The following is a 23,270-nucleotide window of genomic DNA, read 5'->3' on the forward strand; positions in this document are numbered from 1 at the left end:
TGTTCCACACACTAGATAAGAAGTGCAGATCTGGATTGTGGAAATAAACAGACTTTTGACTTTAAATCACTGGTAACAACTTAACTAAACTCTGCCTTGGGGCTACATCTAATGTGGGAAAGGTGCTTTAGCTGCTGATTCAATAAAACAAACCTTCTTGGTGGGAAAACAATCATCAAATGGCCCTTCATGGCTAAGCTGAGTATGTGAAGAAAGCAAAGACAAAGAGTGGAAAGACAAACAGAATGATAAAGTGAGCAGATGAGAAAAGCCAGTGACTGTGCAGGGAGGGTTCTCTTGGAAAAAAAGACAACATGGAAAACAGAAGTCAGGACGTGATGGTGGAAGGGTGTGCATTGCCACCCATGGGAAATTTGACACAATTCCCCACCATCAATTGTCTGTGCTTGTGTCTCATGTCTGTTCTACCTTTTTAGGAGAGAATACGCCCAAAGTGCCTCCATCTTCACGGATGGCCACACCCATCTCTGCAAGCAAGGCCTCCCTGTGGCGAGGGAAAAACATTGGTTAACTCGTGAATAATAGTCAAAATTGAAGTTGGAAGACACTGTCAGTGTCTTCACGCAGCATGTTGCATACATTCTTGCAAAGATTTCCTGCAGAGTGAAATGTATGCGGTAACTCTGTACATTTATTTCCAGCAAAGACCTTTGTGTTGATGAGAGAAAGAGGATGAGAAGTGATCGTGTTTAACATTACAGCAAGTGATTTGTTGTATGACAACAGGCAGAGAATGGCACCAGTGAGAATCAGTGGACGTATAGTAACATGGTTGATGTCTGAAGCTACAGATGAGTGGGTAAAGGGGAGGTGGGGGGATGTGAGAGGGGTGACTGTGCAGCAGAGTGTGACAACAGAGAAGTGAAAGGAAATGGACAGAATGAGTGCAGAGGAAATGAGACATAAAGGTGAAGAAAGTGAGACAGACACAGCACTGAGGGGTGAAAAGACAGAGAAAGAGCTATGGGGGGTTGTCTAATACTGACAGAATATATTGAGGAAGGGGTGGAGGCACACTGAGGACACACATCTTCGCTTCCGCAAGAGATAGAGATGAACAGACATCGTCTGTCAATACTGACCTCTCCATGCGGATTGCCTCAGTCTTTCGCAGTTTTTCTTCCCAGGTTTCATTGAGCTCGGCAATGATCTTTTCTGATTCCTAAAGACAAGAGGCAAAGAGTGAAGAAACACAACCAGTGTAAGGTATTCATGACCAGCTGTGTACTGGAGGAAATATGTTTGTCAGTACTAATAAGCCAACTCAGTCTGGATTAAACTTTAGGGTCAGGGTTCAAATTAGGCTAATATTTTTAATACTACATCTAACAGCAAGCACTGAGGGGAGCCCCTTCCATGCCACACAACTGTGGTAAATACATATTTTTTTACAGCAGAAGGCAGAGAAAAATAAATTTTTGGTGGCAATCAATCAAAATTTTAAGAAAGAGGAACCTGCATAACATACTGCTGTATACAATTACACTATAACTTTGTGAGTTAACTTATATATAATGTTGCTTAAGGTTCTGTTTATCACACAGTATGCCAGCCACACCGTTTCTTCATCTTTTAAAAGCAGAGAGGTATTTGGCCTTTTATTGCTCTGAATATTGATATTTTCTGTGACATTTGCTACTGTAAACATTTACTAATGCAGTATGTAGTCATCCTGGCTTAAAATTGCTATGAACTATCACATTGGGCAATACTAACAATGCTGTTAGTTTTTAAATGTACTGTAAAGGTAACCTTCACTGTAACCTTTGTTTCTGGACGACTAAAATAGCTGCGACACCTTTAGACTGTGAATATTATGTGCCTCGCTATTAAAGCCAATAAGACAGGATCTATTTTGGTCTGATTTCCTCCGTATGTGCGTTGGTGCTTGACGTCATTGGATGACAGACAGGCTAGGCACCATGGTTGCCATGGAAACTGCAGCTCCTCATGCCTGGTTGTTGCAATCCTATGTGCTCCCTTATCAGCAGAGTGAGAGGTCTACTGTGAGCATGAGTGATATAGAGCTCAGAGGCCACGTGAGGACTGATAACCAAACTGGGTTTTGATTAAAGGGTATGTGTGGGCTAAAATTAAACAACAGCCATCTTGACTTTAAATTAAATTCTAATATAATGAACACATATTACACTGTGTGTACTCGTAAGGCTTTTATTGTAAGGTAGTATGATTTCCTTGACTTTTAATCAGTTTATCAATCTATTTACAGATATTGCAGCATTTTGGAGAGATCCACCGGTTACAGCCCTTATGTACTGAGGAATCTTTCAAAGGCATGTTTTCTTATACTGTTTAACTCAAACTATGTAAGAATAACGGAAATGTTTTGACTAAAAATGATAATATTCTAATATTATTAATCCTATATCCCCTTCTGTGCCACACATTTGTGATAAATACACACCTATTACAGAAGAAGGTGGAGAAATATCTATTTTGGTGACAGAAGAAGATCCAGTGGAAGAAATGAAATATTAATCAATAACAAGGAATTTGTATTAAAACAAAAGCATGTTTTTGGCCAGCCTGCCTGTTGCCCCATGTAGCACATAGCTTTTAGCTCTATTGAGGTTATGGCTGAAAGGCAAAAAGAAAAAATAAGCTCTACTTTTCTCAAATCTCTGGTAAAAACCAAAAGAACTTAAAGATTTACCAGCAGAGTTGCCAGATAATCTCATCTCTTAAATAGAGATGAGGTGTGATTTGAAGACTGATGAAAGCCACATAGGCCTAGTTTACCTTGAGTCTTTCAATGGCCTCCTCTCCTCCAGGTGTGGACATGATGCGCTCCTGGATGCTGCTGACCGACTGCAGGCCCCCCTGACTGCACAGTGAGCCAGAGGATGGAGAGGCTGTCAGGGAACCAATAGGGGCTGTGGAGAAATGGCCAGGGCGTTGGTTCTCTGAGGCAACCAAGTATCTATGCTTATTGTTCTGAATGTCTTTGAGGTCTGAGCCAACAGCAAGAGAGAGAGAAAGAGAGGGAGAACAACACAAAAAGAGGTGGGGCAGGCCCAGGAAAGGATAGGGGGGAATAAACCACATAAAATGGAAGAACCAAATACCACATAGGAAGAGAGAGAGGAGAGAGGGAGATGGGAAAATAGAAAGGACAAAGGGGAGGGAAGACCAATGTAAGACAAACGTTGTACGTCAAAGGGTTAAGACAAACACCCAGCTAAAGACAGCAGCAGTTTTCACTCCAGGTAGTTTTCTGCTTACCCCGACTCCTCAACTTTCAGAGAAAACGCATTCGATTTCTGCCCACACTCTATTAGAGAGTTTCCAGAGGGCGGTTTTTGTGTGGGTCAGAATTACAGTGCAGGGCAATTAACTCTGAGTACTTAATTTCTAGTGTGTGCAATTCTAAGGAATAGGAAGATGTCACTTTGTTGATTTTGTGTTGAACTGTAATGTGAATGAAAAAACACTGTGTGAAAACTGCTATCAGTATCAACTACAAGATGGGAGGGAGATGGAGACTGCAAGACGGTCCAGAGGGAGGACAGATGAAAGTTGTTGACACATGCTGCCAAAGTTCAGCCCGTAGCCGAGTAGTTTGATTCACTGCACACACACACACATACGCGTGCACTCACGCACCCGCTGAGCCAGAGCAGCCTCACTAAAGGTCAGGCAGCTCATGTCAATACAGAAACCTCAAGGACCTCTGACGTAACACAGAGTGTGCCAATTAAAATGGCCAATAAAAGCAGAGATTAAATGATTTGGGATACCCAAGTATTGAGCTATTCAACTTAGTGGGATACCAGCAGCAAAATATAGGCTTTAACGCTGCACATTAGGTAGAGAAGGTGAACATCAAATTTTTTTCAGAAACACTTGATGGGTTAGGAGCATTTTCATAGAAAATTAGTGCTAACGGACAAGATGGAAGATGTGTTAGGGATATTTGAGAATAGAGGAGAGGGTACACTAGTAAACTATTCAATACAAGCTACTGTAACACATCAAGTTAGTCAACTTTGTATACATACATCTCTGGGGTAGCTACTTAAAAATTAAAAATTGTGCACCTTTCCGTCTGTAGCTCAGGGCCTCAGTTTGAGAACTGAGAAGTATCATTCTAAAGCTTTGAGCACTGTCACCTGCAGCAGACGATTAGTAAAAAAAACAACATAACAAAATAAAAAGCAGAAAGACCACTGGCAAGAGAAGAAGCTTGAGAAAGTGAGTCAAAAGCTGACACGGTGAGTAAATGATGAGGATGCATTGGGGGTGGGGGAGGAACACAAGCTGGTCTAAAAGTAAATTCTAAAAGGAATATTACAAGAGTAACTTGTTGGATCTGAGCCAGCAAATAGCTGCCTCACCCCCATCATTCTAAAAAGTAACAGGAACACAAGCGCAAAGCATGCTAACCTGGTTGCATGCTAGCCCTCGCCAGATCAGCACACCTACGGAAGCCTTGCATTTCTGAGATTCCTTCTATAAAGCTTTTGCTTTTTAAGCATTTACATGCAAAGCTGGTAGCAGATTTAATATACAGGGGGGCATAAGCATTGTTAGCTATTATCAATAGAGCAAATAGTAGTAGACAATGCAGACTACCACACATATACACACATTTGATTCCACTTCCTGGGCAATCATCCCCCATAGGATCAACTGAGGGGGAAGCAGGAAAAGATGAAAAGGGTCAGAGGTCAGCACCAGTAGAATGAGAGGAAAAGGTTACAGACATTTCTAAGAGAGCTGGATGAGAACAATAACAAGGATGAGAAGCAATGGCATGGAATGGCTTATTAAGTGCCATGTCATTAGGCATGATCTATGCAGGCATTAGCAAATAGGCAGGTTATTAATCATTTCAGATATTAGAGGTTATTAATGGGTATATTATGTCTCTAATTGACTAGGCTATGAGCCATTACTCTTGTGTACAGCAAATAAAGTGTGATATTTTAATGTAGCTTTAAACATCCATTTGTGTTGTCAGTCACAATCAGCCAAATATGAGTATATACATTTTCATTAAACAATTAAGAATTAATTTTGTACAGTTTACAAACTTAAATATTCTATAATTTAGTGTATAATATTTATCATACATAGTAGAAAACACACATTTAAAATTGCAAGGAGGCATAATAAACCAGTATGGTGGTAAATAAGTTTCTAAAAGCTGTCTTTTTAGTTTTGTACTAGGCACAAGTACAAGCACTGAAATGGAAACAAAGCTGGATGATTGAAAGCAATGAGACAGTGATGAAGACAGAAAATGTTGACAACTGGGAGAGAAGGTAGACACTGTGTGGCTGCAGACACAGCTTGCTGAGATAGCATAAAACTCACTGTCCAGGATGTCTCCCAGGCCCTGGGCACGGAGCAGCTCCTTCAGTCGAGCCACTTCGTCCTTCAGTTCACGCACCAACTTATTGTTGGGATCCTCATTGATGACAGCATTGCATTTGATGTTCTTGGCTCGGTCGGCATAGCTAAAATTCAAAATAAGTCTTATTTTGAGAGATCCTGAAAATTTAAATAAACTGGAATGCAAACAAAAGATTAACTGGAATTATTTTGTTTTGTTATTATCTATGGCGAGAATGGAAACCTTACCGGAGTGTGCTGAGAGTTTCGTCATAGTTGATATCTGCAGGACTGAGGGCAGCTACCATAGCTGTTCTGGAGTTTCCACCTGATAACAGAGAGGTCAATTAATATTACAATATATCAATGGCTGTGTTTCTGAACAAGATTAGTATTGGATTTATTGCAAAATACAACAGGAACAATTTCTACTGCACTTTAAAGTAAAAATGCTCAGCATGGAATAAAGCACTACTGACGCAAAAAGAGTGCTGAATACTAATTCCACTAATGTAAGACTCACTCTCATTAGACGTCACTGCTATGTTCTATGTGTGCCAACTAAGACTGAAGATATCCTGTGCACCTCTCCTCCACATGTCTGACCCAAGGAGATGGGTGTGCTTGTGTAGTTTGGTTGAAATACAGTCTGCTGACAGTGTTCTTCTTAAATTGGCAGAGAGTAATGCACACTGGCTGCAGTCATCTTTTTTTACCCCTACTTCGTATTACAGGATACAGACAGTTCAATTTTTCTTGCTGTCCAGGAATACAGATTTAAACTGTTCACATGCAGAAATTTCATGATTTACCATCACTAAAGGATGTTTATCAGGTAATATTAATGTTCATACCCAGGTTCTCCCTCAGCAGCCATGTCAGGACTGAGTCTCTGTATGGGATGAAGTCAGTCTTCTTCTTCTTCTTGCTCTGCAGTAAACAAAACATTCATTTGGCTGGGTGAGAAAAACTGACAAGCTATGTAAGGCTTTATATTTTAAATATTAGAGATGGCAGTAAAGACTGAACATTATTAGGATGTACCATGATAAATCCCTCATATGTAATGGACAAGTGGTCAAGTAAATGAGATCAGGTCTGATTTGATGCGCTTTTGCTACAGTGCAAGGATTTTATTGTGCATGGTACTTAAAAGCATAGCACTTAGGTGATAAAATGGAGGTGGCAGAATACTGTGCAGCAACTTCAATGCTGCACATGGCAAAAGGCTGTCAAATCTGCCTCATGGGAGGAATCAGTGGTTAGTGGTTGAGCTGTCAAAGGTTTTACCTTGCTGGTACAGTTATCCTGTGTAAGCAAGCATGGCAAGGACAAGAGAAGAGAAAACAGAGGGGCAGACATTACAGCATGCCAGGCTACACACTTTAATTCCTTGAGAGGACAGAGTCAAGTTGTAGAGGATAGGAGATAAGGTAAAAAGTAGGAGGAGAGGGAGGAAAGAAAGAAACAGAAAACACTCACCACTTCAGCCAGGGCAGAGATAACCTTTCCTAACGTGGTGAGAGATTTGTTGATGTTTGCTCCCTCCTGCAATCACAAACAAAACATTTTATTTGAGATCCATCAAGGTGATTAGGTGACTAGTCAACTGTTCATTAACGCAGCTGCTGGGTGATGATGGGAGTCTTACCTTTAGCCTGGTGCCTTTAGCTCCAGTGGAATCTGCTCGTTCACTCCCTGCCAAGTCTACCAGACTAATTTTACTGACCTGAGGGGAGGGAGTAAATGCATTTGAGATGCATCAAATTTATAAATAATGTACATCTGAATGATAACAAACTGAGATAGGGTGAGACTATTAATGAAACAGCACAAAATTACAAATACAAAGTCCATGATGTTTTCGAAAACCTTAAAATAGTTAACAAACCAAACAATTTTAAATATCTGGAAAGAAATGTAAACCATTCTGTTATTGTCAAGTGAGATGCAGCTAGGCAGTAAAAACTGATAGAGTGGCTAAATACAATAGGCATTGTGTTTACAGCAACACAGTAGTCTTTGTCTCTCTGCAGTGAGCGGAAATGCTAAAAGTCAAATCTAAAATGGCTCTCTTTCTTTTTTCTTCTCAAATCACCACTGACTTAGAGGACCATAGGAGAAATCTTAGCCAAAATCAAAGCAGCAAACTAAAAAACAACTGTATTGAGTTATACACTCGCAACAATATGGGATCAGGGTCTTAAGTTATAAACATGGTTAAGTCTGATTAGTTCACAATCTAATTTAAGAATCAGGAGGTATCTGTCCTTCTAGTCTCCTCTGACCTTTTCTGTGGAGAGGTCTGTCTCGCTGTCGTGTTTCCTCTGTGTGAAGACGATGGTGAAAACAGCATGGGACCTGCTGCTGGTCTCGTTCATGTTGGTGGCAGCCACAGTTCTGCAGGTTAGCACATATGGCCATGGTTAGGGAAATTGAAAATCATATGGATATAACCCAGTTTTCTGAGCACTTAAATATTTTTTCCTTATAACTTATTCAGTATTATTAATGCCAACTCCATTCATGGTCTTGGCTATTACTGGACTTATCATCACAGGGTTTTAGGCCTGTTAGAGTGAATTGAGTCTAAGGGATTACTTTGTATGGCGGAGGTGGATAATACTGTGAGGACACCAAATACAAATACACAAGGCGCAGTTGGGGATAGTCACAGGGGAGATATGGGCTTTACACGGCATGTTTGAGGAATAAGCCTTCTGAGTCAGCACAGGAAGATTAAGGCAGGGTTCACTCCTCCCCACAGGAGCTCTCGTGACACAGACACACACAGCACGTAGTAAAACATGCACACACATAAACTGCATGCACTTGAGCATATACATATATTTCATTGAGAAATATTCACTACCTGCATTAAAGAATCTCAGTCATGCAGGTCAGACTGGACATGCTGTGACTATTAAAACTTTGGGACGCAACATAGTGAAAGTTCTGGTGTCCTGGGTACAACCAGCCATTCCTTGATCAACACTGATGATGTGATAAGAACATTTCCTGATTTCAAATTGTTCTTATCTTGGCAGCAATTTTCAGCCTAAATGATCTCATTCTTCTGAGGATGTGGTTTCTCACATCATCACAGCTATCACCGCTTCTCCTACTCTCATGGTCTTAGCGTGATCCCAGGAGAGGGCTCACCTGGCCTTGTTGCCTGCGTCCATTAGGTCAGCAATGTCTGTATAGGAGGTGACGGCTAGCTTGGATAGGTCCTCCACGTAGGGGCCCAGCAGCGGGTGTTCTCGCACTCGCAGGTTCCCTTTGTTCTTGGGATTGAGCAAATCTCGCACCCGCTCACAGTAGATCTCCATGTAACTGACCTACAGACGTTTGCAAAAGTATCACAAGATCAGTCATATTTCTCTCCAGGCCTGGGGGTTTCAGGGCAATGTTGTGATGCAGTAACTTGAAGCTAAAAAATATGATAATATTCTAACACCATGGTTATTTTATCACTCAGTGTTCTGAGACTTTCATTTGTTTTCCAGTTTGAGAGCATAATTTAACAAAATAATCAAAAGGAGTGTGTTGAGAAAATGTAGCATCTTTGAAACTTCAGCCAAAATGTGACCAATGTCTGACTGTTACCAGATACGGTGTTAGGAGAAGGCTAGTGGTGGTTTATTACAAGAGTCAGAGGCAGGTGTCAACAATGGGAGATTACAGATACCAAAGCTGTCTGAGACTCACCTCTACTGAGTAGGAGAGCTCTTCTTTGTTGCAGTCATCATTGATTTTCTCAAATAGATCTTCACAGAGCTGAGAGGCAGAGAAAGAAGACATTTTAGTGCACATGAAAAGCATGTGGAGAGGTGAAAGGCAGGGAGAAAAGGAAGGAGATCTGTGGACCACATAAATGAAAATACGATACAAGTCTTAAACATTGTGAAACTTCAAAGATGATTTTGAGTATGCTTTCATCCAAAATTTCATTCCCAGGTAAGAGCAGAATGAGTAGTTGAAATGCAGTTTGCAGATGTTTATGGTGTTTGGTGTCATCAGCATAGAGGTCAAAGCAAAGACCATTACATCAGATGATCTGATGAAAGGATATCATGTAGGGGATGAAAAGGAGGGCATCAAATACTAAACCTTGGGGTGACATGTAAAGTCTATCAGACCAATAAGGTCTAATTTAGAGGTGGGTCATTAAAAATGTCATAGTTACTTTCACAGCAAATCTAAGGCTTTTGTCATATTTCTCTCCAGGCCTGGGGGTTTCAGGCATGTACCACATTAATACTGGATCCTGGGTTTTTATCTGGCCCATGTTCTCCCGCTCTATCCCATTTTTCTTAAACAAAGCGGTGGCTAAAACAGTAGGCAAGCAAGGCCTCAAAACAGCTGAACTGAGATAAACAAGGATACAGATATTAAGTGGGCAAAAATGTGCAGAGACAAAGAGCTATCTCATTACTACAAAGGCAAAAAAATAAAAATCTGCTCAGTGGAGTTGCAGTCTCAACATTTTAGAGGTGGATCGATTTGGTTTAGAATTATGGGAGGAGGGAATGACTAAAGGACTGGTAGACTGGTATCCATTTATTATAGAAAGTGACAAGGACTCAGGTCCAAAATTAATATACTCTGTATTTAGATTCAATGATCTAAGTGAACAAGATAAGTTAACATGACAGATTACAAGACAAGAGGCTGCATTAGATGGTTTAAAATTCAGTGGGAAGTCAGTGTCTTGATCTTTGCTGTTCAATTCAATAAATTAAACAAGATATATTGTAGAACAAACCATGGGAATGATTCCTTCTTGCCCCTCCTCCTGCTTGCCCATCATAGTGTAGGATTTGCCAGCTCCTGTCTGGCCATAAGCGAAGATGCAGACATTGTAGCCTTCAAAAGCATGCGCCAGCATTTCTTTTCCAATGTCATTGTACACAAGGTTCTGTGATGCAAAGCAGGGGTCTTCCGGCTGCAGGAGAGACAAAGAAATAATTTCAAAATGTATGGAATTTCAATAAACTCATGGTATTTCAAACTGACAATATATGCATAATCACATTTAGATTTGATGAATTCCTCCTCTCCTATGTTATTACACTGGACACTGGAAAAGAAAGAAACATCCAAACTCACCGTAGTGTGCGACCAGTAGGAGTAATCAAAACTGAAGGTCTTTGCTGGTTCCTTTGGGGCTTTGGGGTTGAGAATAGCTGTGGGGGAGGAACAAAATTTGTAATGTAGTTGATAACATCTGGTCTGAATGTGAACATGAGAAAACAAGAAGTCCTCTGTTGTAGTTTCTTGTAGTTTCATTTTAAATGCTTCCTCAAGTTAATTCATTCATGATATGTCATCTATTCAATGACTTGAATGAACAAAATGTTTAAATATGTCCCTTCAATTAAGCGTCTACTAAAAGCAGCTACTGTGCAGTCAGGTCTATGACAGGAAATCTTTAACCAACTAGTCAGTGAGACACAAGTTTATATTCTGGCCCTGTGGTTTCTTTGCATGACTGCTGCTCCTTACTTTTTTGGTCTTTATTTACACATTCACTCTCTCTTGCTGGCCAATTGGCTTTATCTCGCATTAGATTACTTAGATGTTTAGGTCCTTAGGATGTTTCTGGTCCTTAACACAAAATATTTCATCTTAGCTTCACAAATGACACTCTAAAATGGAGCATTCAAATGCACCCATTTCATACATTAAGAATTTTTTACATTAAGAACGTGGTTGGCAAACAGTGGGTCTTCTAGGATCCTGTTCCTCAATCAGAGAACTAACTGTGATATATTTGGAAATGAAAGTCACATGAACCAGTGGTGGATTATGAGCCATTGGCTTTTTTGAGAACTGCAACTGTTGTGTCAAGTTTGACCAAACACACCATCTCTAATCAGTGTTATTATTCATCACATGCACCGATAACACATAAAAGTGACAAACAATACAGAGTTTGAGTAATAACATGTGGGCTACTCCTATTGCCCCACCTTCCTTTAGTTTATCCGCAACAGGCATGACAACACAGTATTTCCACACTACCCAACCATTCCCTATGGCCACACACACATTTCTTAATGGACAAGAATCTGCAGCCATGCCTGGCATGTCATCCCTCCCAATCATGCTTGCTGGTTCCCCTGGGACTAGTGTTCAATCTTTCCTCACTGTGTGCTGGATATGTAACGGAGAGAGAGAGGAGGAGACTAAGAATTTACTGTAGGATATTTGTAGATATCCGCACCCCAGTTGTTCTTCAAATCCCGCTCTTAAACAAACTTTTGTGTGTGTGTCAGGGAAAATGCAGAGAGTTCACTCAGGCTAGATGAACAAATGCATACCTCCACCTTTAGAACTGAGGGGGGAGGGGAGAGGAAGGTCTGAAAAAGAGGCTAGTGAAAAAAAAAGATCATTTAGAAAGTAACGGGTATGCTCAAGGGCCTAGCAACAATCCAAACAGTCCAACAATAGAAACAGTGCAACAGTAGACAAACGAAAGGCATGGCAAAAGGAAGACTGTGCAATCCACTCTTTCCGAGCAAATCTCTAGTGTAAGTCACAAAACAGCAATTAGCTTCGTTTCATGCAAATTCTGTTCTTCGCTAATGGGCAAATTAAAGCCAGGTCTGTCTCCTCGACATGAGGGTGCTTGAGAGGCTTTTGCATCAAGATGTCCTAGGCAGAGTGCCTTATGCGTTCAGAGGATTTCAGCACACTTATCAATAATGCAGGAGATGTTGAGAGACAGGGATTGCATATCGCCCTCCATGGGTCACATGCTGACAGAAAAGCACAGCATGTCCTCAGACAACAGAACACTAACTGCTTCATGCTAAATATGTGATGATTATAACAACTCTCATTGTACTGAAACTCGGGTAGCAACAGCTTAGCACAGGTAAAAACAATGCATTTCTTTAGACCCCTTACTATCTTCAAACAGGTTAAGGTGCACATGCAGAGCAGCAGCTTCCATACTGGGCACTGAAAAGGGATACAGCAAAACAGGTGGCTAAATAAAGCCCAATTTCACCTTTGACCTGCCTCCAAAGGGAAATTGGAGCCAGGGCATGAAGAAACGAAGGGGGATTTAGGTTACCAGTGCCCCTATTCCCCTTTCCTGGAACAATCTACAGTGGCTATTAATGAAGAGACAGACTAAGCTCTGATTCAGTGTCAATGAGGCAACTAAACAGTAAAAACAGAAAGATGATGAGACTGTGAGGTATTTGGACAGTGGGATGCCAATGACAGACCAGAGGACCAAGTGACAAACTGGCCTTACTGGGAATCACAGCTATGTTCTAGCAGGACAAGATATGATGTGAGCTTTCTAATCTCTGAGTCTGTCACTTTCCCCCGTTTGGTCATGGGCTCTCGTCAGAGACAGGGGTGGACGTGGTGTAAAAATGTATCCAGGCACAGCACAGCTACATGGTAGCAGTTAGTGGAAGACTGCTCACCTCCTAAAGGTGAATCATGCTCACGACGTGGCATGATTGTCTCATTCGATTGCCCACTCCATTCCTCTCAGAACAGACAGCTGCTTCACCCATGTCGTTCTTTCAGTGCGTCAAAAGAGTCTCTCGTGTAAGAGTCTATAAAAGCGTACTGAAGGCGAGGATGCACAAACTCCCACACAAAGTTGTGAACCATTGTTACATCTTCTCCAAGTAAGGGATAGAGCTGGCAATCATATGTGTGTGAAGTCTAATTTCCTATTACTTGTACTTTTTGTTGAAAGAATGACACACAACCTCTCATCTACAGAGGCAGAAATCAGAGGCAGAGGCAGAATGAGGTGAATTTTATCCCTGTCATCTGAGATTAGTCAGTCAGACTGGGGTGCCCCATACATTCCTGCATGACTCACCTATTTTGTCTCAACTGAATATCAGTCGCATCATCAGTTCACTTTCAACACTTGCACCTGTACATCACATGTATAAACATAGTCTATGTGAACACTGATGAATAGATAGCAATAGCCACAAACCAAGATGTCAATGAGGAATTCCTCTGCTTTCCATTTATAGTAAATATTTCCACCAGAGTCACATCCCGGACTTAAAATGGCAGACGCATTCTGCTTCCTAATAAGCAACATCATGACACTGTCGTTCTCAACCATGGCAACAGGTATAGGACCAGATTCTGGTTGCCATAACAACCTCAACTTGGCAAAGGAGAGGAGGATGCGGCACATTGCGCTCTGTTTTCTCTCGCCTCAGGCATTCCCTATTACTGCTCTAAAGAAATTAAATGGAGGCAATTACAACAATTTATCAAATAGTGATTTCAGGATTCTAATCCTTTAAAAATCCCTGAAACATGCAAAAGGCACTGTGTGAAAAGCTTTGGGATTTGTAACTGAGACATTAAGCTACTTACCATGTCAGACTCCATACGCAATACCAGAAACAACTTTTACTGCACAAAAACCTTTAAATATGCTGTAAATGGAAATTTAATAACAAGAACGTTGTAATTCAATGAATTTTGTAATTATTTCCTGTCTGTGTCTTCACCATCAACTGTCCAATAAAGACGAAAGCACAAAAAAAATCAGAAAAAATTTAAATCATCAGTAACAAAGCAACATAGAGGACTGTTAAATCATTACTGTGTTGCCATCAAGACATCAAGCAGCACTAAACTTCCATTATATAAACGGATGACATGCAAATCTGCGTGGGGGACTATGTAGGAGACACAATTCTCTCAAGACAGAGAAATTTTGTCAGAACACCATGCTCAGTGAACAGACACAGACTACTGGGTGGCATATGAGGGCAATTCAAAAGTTTATTTTTCCACAATGCCACAGCTCTGCATTTTCAGTTCCTGTTCCCCAGTATATAAGATGCTGGCACTCCACAAGAGCTCTCCATTTCAAGGCAGGGTGAATACCAGTTAACTAACCACAACCATCTTTCTAAAGAATATCACTCAGCTGGTTGTAGCCGGCAGACATTTTGTACTCCAGTGTTCACCATGGGGCCTATAATCCGGCAAGGAAAGCAAAGACACCCCTCAGTAATTAGGTTGTTAGGAGGTCTCTGAGCACCAGATGGGAACTAAAAGCTAGCCCCCATTCACCTGAGACTAGCAGGCAAGCATGGTCTAAAATGGCTGAACATATCAGCCTTCCTCTTCCAGTAAACCTCTAAGAACCTGGCAGCTGTTAATTCAAACTGATCGATGCCTGTCCAGGATCACAGGAAAGGGTGAGGGCACTAAATAAATGCTTATGTGAAATATCAAGGAAAACAAATGGATGAACTGCTAGGGGAAGCTAGACATTCGCAGAAACAATATCAGTACAAATTTGTAATTACCGTGTGTGCTTCTTTCAGCAAGACTTAGGAATTTTAATAGCTTCCCCGGGGTCTGTATGTGTTTGGGCAGCAGTGTGATGTAACAGCTGACTTCTGAAGAATACTATTCCACTGAATTCACTCACAGGACTGCCATTTCCTATGAAATGTTTGTTACACCTGCAGCACCAAACAGCCCCTACTATGTGCACTTACTGCACTTACTAACATATTACATATGATATGATGGAACCATATGATAATTTAGTCATGACATAACTGTATAGAGAGACAATATCAAATAAAAGAAAATTCTTGCCAAATCCCATTTCTAGTGGCAGTTGACAGAGACAGGCAAGAAGTGTCAGAAAATGTTGTGAGCTATGTAAATATCTGTGACACAAACTCTGTGACAAAAACTCAGCTTCTTAATATTGCCATTATTTGCCATTAAAAGATGCTGTCCGATATAGTAATGATAGATTTTAACAATCGCTGTGTTGTATAAGTATGAGAAATACATACTGTATATACAGAATTCAAATGCTGGCTAACTGCCTAACCTTTGGTGTGCCCTGTTCTTTCACCATGTCAAGAGAGACACTGACACCTATTTCAGCGCTAATGCTGTGTATCTCTGTACAACATTACAACTGCACACCTGTGTCACAGTTCGTGCATGAGTGGTAGAGAAAAGCAGCTGCTGACATTATCTAATGGTTTCAGCATTGCCAGATTAACACTAATATGGTCGCTCAGTCTCAGACAGGGAGCATAAAAGAGTGGATGGGGAACATGCTGAGGCGGCCACAGAAATGCTCTGCATGTTGTATCCAGTGTCTTTGGAAGAGAGTGTGTGATGGTTTGGTTGCCAGGGCTGCGGCACAGGTGACAGAGTTGTCACTGGATGCAGCTCAAAGCTGCAGGCTAAAAGTAGTGTCTGAGCACTGCTGTGCACATTTGACAAACAGCTGAGCTTGTCACAGTCACAACACAGGACATACAACATCTCCAAAACAGAAACCAAACATGTGGTATCTTGATTACACCCTTGGATACAGTGCAGTTTCATGTCTGGTCAGGGAGATGCCTCATGGCCTTTAATTAAAAAATATCCACACAGCAGTTCAATGCTCCTCTGTTGAATACCTCTGCCAAAAACCCCTGGAACTTTCCAGACAGGTAGATGAGTTTGTCTAGCCGGGAGACGAGACCCATCACACCAGAATCCATATCACCACCATCAATTCAGACAAACTGCAACTAACTTTCTGTTAATATCAAGAGCACACATTTTCATTTTATCAGATAAGCTTTTACATTAGAGTGATTACTTAAACTGTAAAAGAAGGCTCTTAGTTTGTAATCCTCAGTTTCTACTCAGAAGGCTGATCACGTAATTTTTCTCTTCCTACTGGGAAAGAGGAGAGGGAAAAAAGCAGGAAGACACCAGAACAATGCACTGAATGCAGGGTATTGCAGTTGACAACAGAGCCAGCAAAACACATTAGGTAATCTGTTATGACAAGGCTTTATGTGCCGAGTCCCCTCTATCACAATGACCCTTTTCACACTGCCTTACCCCCCTGTCTTTTCAGAAAAAGAGGCCGCCAAATTTATTTTAAAAAGACACTTTAAATGTTTTCGCTAGCAAGTGACTGGAGTCAACTAAATGTAAACTGTGCATCAAAAGCAAATAGACCACATTGAAAAAAAAAAAAATTTTACTATTACTATTCCTATGTCACATCCATTACAATAAAAAGCCTCTGTTTACTTGCAGCAATCAGAATGAATTCCTACCACCTACCATATTTTTTGGGATTTGAGTATTTGGAGTAACAGTGCAATGAAAAGACAAGCCAAGACAAGACAAGTTTTTGTTGTTATTATGCATATACATTTAGTTAAAAAATTTCTGCTAATTTCTTGTCTCAATTAAAGAAAAAGATTTCTTGTTAACCTAACATTTAAAATTGCTACATTCAATTGCTTGTAAACACACACATTGTTATAAGCTTTGTCTTATAACCAGATAATCAGGTTTGTTCAGAATTGTTATAAAAGAAGTAGAAGAAAAAAAAACTCATACATTAAAATGAATATGGGTTTGATTGCCTGTCTGGCTAAAAAGCAATGGGAAAGGGCGCAGTCCTGGCCTATGTGCCAGCTGTTCCAGCTCTGACCACTGTCTATTTATACAGCAGCAGATGGCGGTTAGTGCTTCGCATGCCGACAGACTGTCAGTGACAGGAAGGAATGGACAGATTTCAGCCGCCCAACCTTTCCGCCAAACTTGTAGCCAAACCATACATTGCTCTCAGACCACAGACACTGATAGCTAGCTAGGGCTGAGAGTGCCTTTTGATATTAGCAGCTCACACAGACTCACTGAGTCCATTATAAAAGAGACTAAAGAGAGGCTTCTAGAAGCCACCAGACAGAGAAAACATGCTAAGCCAGCAGGACTCCATTCAGAAGCTAAACAAACACAGAACCACAACAAAGAGACAGGGATATCAGGCAGCCTCTCAGGTGATGACATGGTGAGCTAAACCCACAAGGCACATAGAGCTGGCATGAAATCAGAGTTGAGATAACAATAACAATCCAAATTACATGTCTATGGCATGCAAGTGTAATGCCCTGTGTGTCTAACCAATTTCTGGACACATAATACACCAACTTGTCAAATGAACATAGTTGTTGTTTTGCACCTCAGTGTTAAAATTAACAAAATGATACAGGTTCCTCAGTCTGACTTTTCAGCTGTTTTCTTAGCTCAAAGAGACAAGTTGCTTCACATGGATCAGGTCCAAAGAGGATATTCTCCTCTTTGCAGGTGCTGCCTCAAAGGTCAGAGGTCTTTCTCAGCACATCCTGTCTCATGGAAAGCTATAGAAATACCTCCACAGCTTTAGACGAGTCTGGCATTTTCCAGTTAAAAATAGCACTTAATGTATTAACAATTCAAAGTTGCCTGTGTCAACCTATTCACAATGAACTTTAGGGAAGTGGGTCTGCATGTGACTCATTGAGGAACAAAAACAAAAACTGAGAAGGATCAAAGATGAAGTGTTTCTTCCACTGTTTATATCTTGGAGATGTCTAAACATTTGGTATCACGACGCAAAATTAATTTTTCCTCTCAGTTCAAATAAAATATCAGCATACTGTAGGAACAGTAATAAAACGTCTCTGCCATGAGAGAGATGCTAATTCCAACTCCAACTATGACTTTAATCTATGACTTTAAAATTCATGCCTTGTTCTAGAAAGCTTTCCAAATATTAACCAGTGCTGGTTATCAATAAATTTAAAAAGAAGTGAAAGTAATGATGAGAAATGAACTATAAGACAATGGATTTCCATTATAATATTAATATGCTGTTTCAAAACAGTTCCTTGAATTACGATTAAACACTGCCTCAGATTTGCCTCAAAACATCATGCAGATCATCATATGATCCAGGCAGAATGGCTGAGTGTTGAAAACAACATAGACCGAGTTGTACAGACACGGGAAATACAGAGCCCCTTACATTCACTGCTCACAAAAGGCGCCCATTTTACAGAGCAGTGACCTGGATTTCCTCAACTAGCCTCTGCTCAGAGACTGAAGTCTCACTTTAAATGCTTTCTGGCTTTATGTAAGCATCATGACATCACAAACACAACCCTGGCACATGGATCTGTGGAAATCTCACATCTTCTTGTTAAACCCCCTTCTTTAAAATAAAAAGAAAAAAAATAAAAAAAAACAAAAAAAACAAGCTGCATCACTTGTTTGACATGTTCTATGAAGCCAGAAAACGTTAAGGATAAGCACTGACTGATGCCTCAAGCGAATGTCAGATGACTAACACCTTTTATGCAGCGTTTTCTCTGTAGAGGACAGAAATGACGCGTGAAACTGTGTGTATCTGTGCGTGCGTGTGTATGGGTGTGTGAATGTATTAATGTGTATGTGTGTATGCTTCTGATCTGAGCTTGCTATTCAAACAGCAGCATCAGACAACCCTCTTTTGGAGAGGCAGAGGATTCCAGTGGCCAACCAGATCAAGAGTCAGCTCGGCCATTTTATTAATTAAGGTTTCAAAAATAATAAACTGCCAACCCCCCTCACTTCATACTCATGAATAATACAAAGTGAGCATGATGCCCACCAAGCTACCCGTGCCTGGACTGCAAAGCTCTCCAGTTTGCCTCTGAATTCAGCCCTCAGACTGTGGGAGGAAACCAAACAATACAGTCTGGAAAAAAGAGCTGTGTCGGTGAGGGCACAAAAACTGAAACAACACATTCACTCTTTTGAATGTGGGAAAGTCCAGCCATTTTCACCCAACTCAGGCAATGAACCAAAGAGTAGGTAAGGCTAGCAAGCCTGGAGTGCCATAACTTTAAAACAAACACACCATTATATGTTTGTAAGTCACTGCTTCCATCATCAAGTCAGAGATGAATGGTGATGGATGTGAGCAGCTGTGAGCACGACCTGATTTAAAAAGGACAAACGAAAAACCCACTGATTATGAGGAGGGGATGCCGTGCTGGTAAAGAGCTGACAATAAAAGAACATTAGGTTCTACACAAATCTATATTCAGCCACACAGGCCCAAATAATCATGACCTCACTTAGCAAGTCAGATTTGTTAGCCTTTCATTTGTTAGCATTTTCTTCTTACCCTGTCTGCATAAACAACAAGGATGCATGCATACAGACGTGTACACGCATTCCTAATTCCCTGCCCTCTATGCACAAAATCAGCCAGTGACCATTTTGTTGTACAGACAATCTCCGTAACCCTTTCAAATGTTTTGGGTTCCGCTGTGAAATTAGGACACTTTTTAAGCATTTGTCTGAACTGCATTTCACTGGACTAATTTTGCACTGTGTTGTTCCACCTTGTTATGTGAGGGAGGGTGGGTGGGTGGGTGGCCTTTATCTCTGGTTATATTACAAACATTAATGGATTTGTTTGGTCTGCAGACCGGCAGCCAATCGAAGCAGAGGCCTCTAGGAAAAGCTCTCTGAGAGAATCAATATCTTGCTGTTTTTCTGAAGGGATCCAAGCCACAAAAATCACCTGAACAAGATATTTAATTTAGGATCAAGTCCTGAATTATTTTACCAATTAAAGAAAAAACATGGCCATAGTGATTTTCTAAATTTATGATGCTCTGCTATTAAGATTCATCTGCCCTAATGTCGTCATTTAAAGATACTGATGCTTACCTTGAGAAAATTCCTGAAATTAGTTAAATAAAATTATCTCATACTACTGGTGGGCATTTTTATGTTTTTTGTTGTTTTTTATTGAAAATAAATGCAGACATTTTTTTTGCAGTAGAGGCACAAACTGCAAAGATAATGATTACCCATTGACAGATGCATGCTTCTCCTTTTCTTGTAGTTTAACTGCATAAATATAGTGCATTTCTCAGCCTCCATCATTATGACTGAAATCCCATCATCCCTCACTGGGCAAGTGTGTGTGATGGCACCTCACGCTGTCCTACACGTGAATAGTGCTCGTGCACCACTTTCACTGTCTCTCACTGCTGTGGCTGCGTTTACGTGCCCCCTCCCCCTCCCGAGTCAGCTCCGATCCCTTCCACTCCTCTAATATCCCATATTTTCTGCAAAAGGATCAAACAGTTTCCACTCAGCCCATCATGGGCTGGAAGGACATCTGAGCTAAAAAACAATGAGGAGAACAAAATCTAAAAAAGCTAATGCATGGGAAAAATTTCATGATGTAAGAAAGACAATTGTGCGACTCAACACCGTAGCTTGTATGCTATATAAGATTCTTTGCAGAGAAACCAATTAGAATATAGATCTGACAGAAGCAGTTTTAATCTACATGAGCATATCATGTGACAAACCAAATCTAATGAGATTTGCTGGTTTTCTATGTGTACTCCTTTGCATCATTGCTAATACATATAAAGACATCTGGAGCTGATCCTAAGCCCCTTGAATGTTGAAAAGAGATAATGCCGATAAATTCGTTAAAATTGTTAAAGTACGTTTCCATAGACTTTAGGTTCAGACAATACCCTCAAATGTGTTTTTAAATTTAACATGCTAGGGGCTTAAGTAAATTGACACAGCACTAGAGGAAAGATGTGTTAACACTCTGATCTTTAAATACTGAAAAGAAGGAATTTAATGGGTGGTGATCTCAACATAACTTGTGGAGTGAAAACCACAAGTGGCTTAATCAGCTACAAAGCTGAAACCTCAATTTAGTAAGAGAAGGTATTTATCACTTTGCCCCTCTGACCTCTGCCACATCTTGTACATTCCAGCATTCAGCCTCTCCCTGATGTGCAACGCCATGTTGTGGTTTCTTATTCGTTGCAAAACACTTATTAAAGACAAATGATTCAGGGCTAATGGGAAAGGCCAGTTTGAATGTAAACTGTGCTCTAAACATATAATACAGATTGCATGAACAGACTTTCACAACACAGATTTTCATGAACAGATTTTTTTTTCAAAAATGAAATTAAAACTTGATTCAAATTAAATATTGTGGCAATGGAGTCAACATCCAACAAGACATACACCTCGATCCTGTCTACATGAACATTCTCCCTACATTTTCAATAATTACCTCAGCATCACACCACAACTTGCAACACAACAACTTATAAAGCAGAGACAGAACGTTGTGAGCCAAAGCAGACTAGAGCACATGACATGAAGCATATGGAAGATGTGAGAAGCTTTTATTCATTCATTCAAGATGTTTTTGCAGCAGAAGAAAACTAATGCTGTTGCCTTGACTACTTAGCATAGAAGAAAACCACATATAGAGATAAAAGAGATATGACAGCGATAGGTACATGAGATACACTTCCTCACACTCTGACTCATATGATTATTGTCTCCTCCTGGTCATTATTATGACAAAGTTTCACAGACTGTCTCAACTTCTAACTAAATGATTTAAACTTTGAGTAAAGTACATTGCAAAACTGACAGTGTAAGTCACTTTTTGTTGTACAGCTGTTGCAGGTAGGTGTATTGAAAGCTGGCTGAGGTGCACAACATGCATCTGTGCCTCTGGCCTGAAAGTCCCATGACACAGCATGAGCTGATAACAGACACAGGCATCTGCCTGTCCTCCCTCCTCATTAGGAGGTCAGTCTGGCATGTGTGAGTCTACTCTGTTAAGCAGTGCATGTGGGCAAATGTGTGTCGCTCCAAAACAATCTCAGCATGAGGCGATGAGGAATGTAACACCCTGAGCGGCTACACCTACAAGGGTCATGGGGATTACGGAGGCAGGGCGTGGCGACCTGAAGCAAGCGAGCGGATTACTGGTTCTAATCAGGTCAATCGGCCCTGTCTGCAAGGGGTTCAGCAGCAAGGATGACCATCCCTCATCCAAACCCATGCTCCCCATCTTACCCCCCCCCCCCCCCAACTTGTCCTGCCAGCTCTCTCCTCATTGACCACAATCCATTCATATGAGATGCTTTCGCTGTTATTTCTGCTGTGGTGATGGATGGCCTCCACTTATGTGTAACTGACACTGGAGCTCAGCTAATTCTTCCCTGTAGGTTTTTTGTAAGGTCACCATCCACTTAGCCAGCTTCGAGAGGAGACTCAGCAGAATTGTATCTGAAAGGTGAAGGTCTAATTGATATGGTGACCTTCTGTTTGTTCTAACAATTTGTCAATTTGTGTACTCCTAGATTAGGGGGTGATGTTGTGTAACATCCAGCACTTGAAGACGTGGATAGCTTTTGAAGAGGCATTACAAATACCATTTTTAACATTGGACATCTCCCCTAATGGAATAAATTGATCATGTGGATAATAGTCTTATCTGTAGCCAGGTTTGTTTCACTGAAGTGAACATAATGCTTCAACATAAGGGATCTGCTTCTCTTTGTGCGAGATCTATCGACCATTTTTGGCCATACATACATGAGCGGCTGCTTACTGGCTGAGAAGGAACATAACACATGGGTTACGTAACTGGAGACCGATGTGGAGAACACATCAGGGCTCTAATGAAGGCAGGCTCTGGGTGTCCTGGAGTTATTCAACATTTGGAGCACCAATACTAACTAACGCAATAGCCCATCGCGTCACCCCTTTATAATTACATTAGCTCTGGTATGTTTAAGAGCTTCCACTGAAAGAGGCCTTCACTTGTTTCCAGCCTGCCTGCAGAGGCCTTGCACACATTTCCTGCACACTGGATAATCAATTTGCTGCCCCTCTGCCTGCACCCTATCCTTGACAACCCTCTATGCATGGTGAAAAGGAGAGAAGAGAGGGAGAGGGAGACAGCATATCCTGCCCTTGCCCCCAAGCACTCTTTTTCTTTGTGTTGTTGACACATGCACACAGACAGACACATATGCCCTTGAGCGAGTCACAACAATAAGGGGAGCGCCACGGCCTCATCCACACATCTGCCAAACACCTACAAGCTGACCAAGCAATTCCATAAAACATCCCACCTCTGTCAGACAGCTTTCAGTCCCATTTAAATCACTACAGGCCCCCTAATATAAAAGACTACTGCATTGTTGATTCTGATTGAAACAAAATATTTGAATTGACAT

General features: G+C 40.9%; 1 protein-coding gene across 14 annotated transcripts in view; it reads right to left on the reverse strand.

Moving 5' to 3' along the window:
- Positions 1-23,270, reverse strand: part of kif1b (kinesin family member 1B) — a 57,296-nt gene that overhangs the window by 29,923 nt on the left and 4,103 nt on the right. For 5 of the 14 annotated variants that reach the window (XM_018665841.2, XM_018665842.2, XM_018665849.2 and 2 more), the window contains exons 3-17: positions 10,489-10,565; positions 10,145-10,324; positions 9,088-9,156; positions 8,539-8,717; positions 7,665-7,776; positions 7,028-7,105; positions 6,859-6,924; positions 6,667-6,684; positions 6,231-6,306; positions 5,626-5,704; positions 5,359-5,501; positions 4,630-4,671; positions 2,782-2,993; positions 1,104-1,183; positions 430-505 (exon numbers count right to left, since the gene is read on the reverse strand). In XM_018665841.2, coding sequence (XP_018521357.1) covers positions 430-505; positions 1,104-1,183; positions 2,782-2,993; positions 4,630-4,671; positions 5,359-5,501; positions 5,626-5,704; positions 6,231-6,306; positions 6,667-6,684; positions 6,859-6,924; positions 7,028-7,105; positions 7,665-7,776; positions 8,539-8,717; positions 9,088-9,156; positions 10,145-10,324; positions 10,489-10,565 — 1,487 coding nt within the window. The remainder of the gene's footprint in view (positions 1-429; positions 506-1,103; positions 1,184-2,781; positions 2,994-4,629; positions 4,672-5,358; positions 5,502-5,625; positions 5,705-6,230; positions 6,307-6,666; positions 6,685-6,858; positions 6,925-7,027; positions 7,106-7,664; positions 7,777-8,538; positions 8,718-9,087; positions 9,157-10,144; positions 10,325-10,488; positions 10,566-23,270) is intronic. The other 9 variants (XM_018665848.2, XM_018665852.2, XM_018665853.2 and 6 more) reach the window with 6 other exon arrangements.

This window comes from Lates calcarifer, linkage group LG6 (genome assembly GCF_001640805.2).
Source record: "Lates calcarifer isolate ASB-BC8 linkage group LG6, TLL_Latcal_v3, whole genome shotgun sequence".
Classification (NCBI taxonomy): domain Eukaryota; kingdom Metazoa; phylum Chordata; class Actinopteri; family Centropomidae; genus Lates; species Lates calcarifer.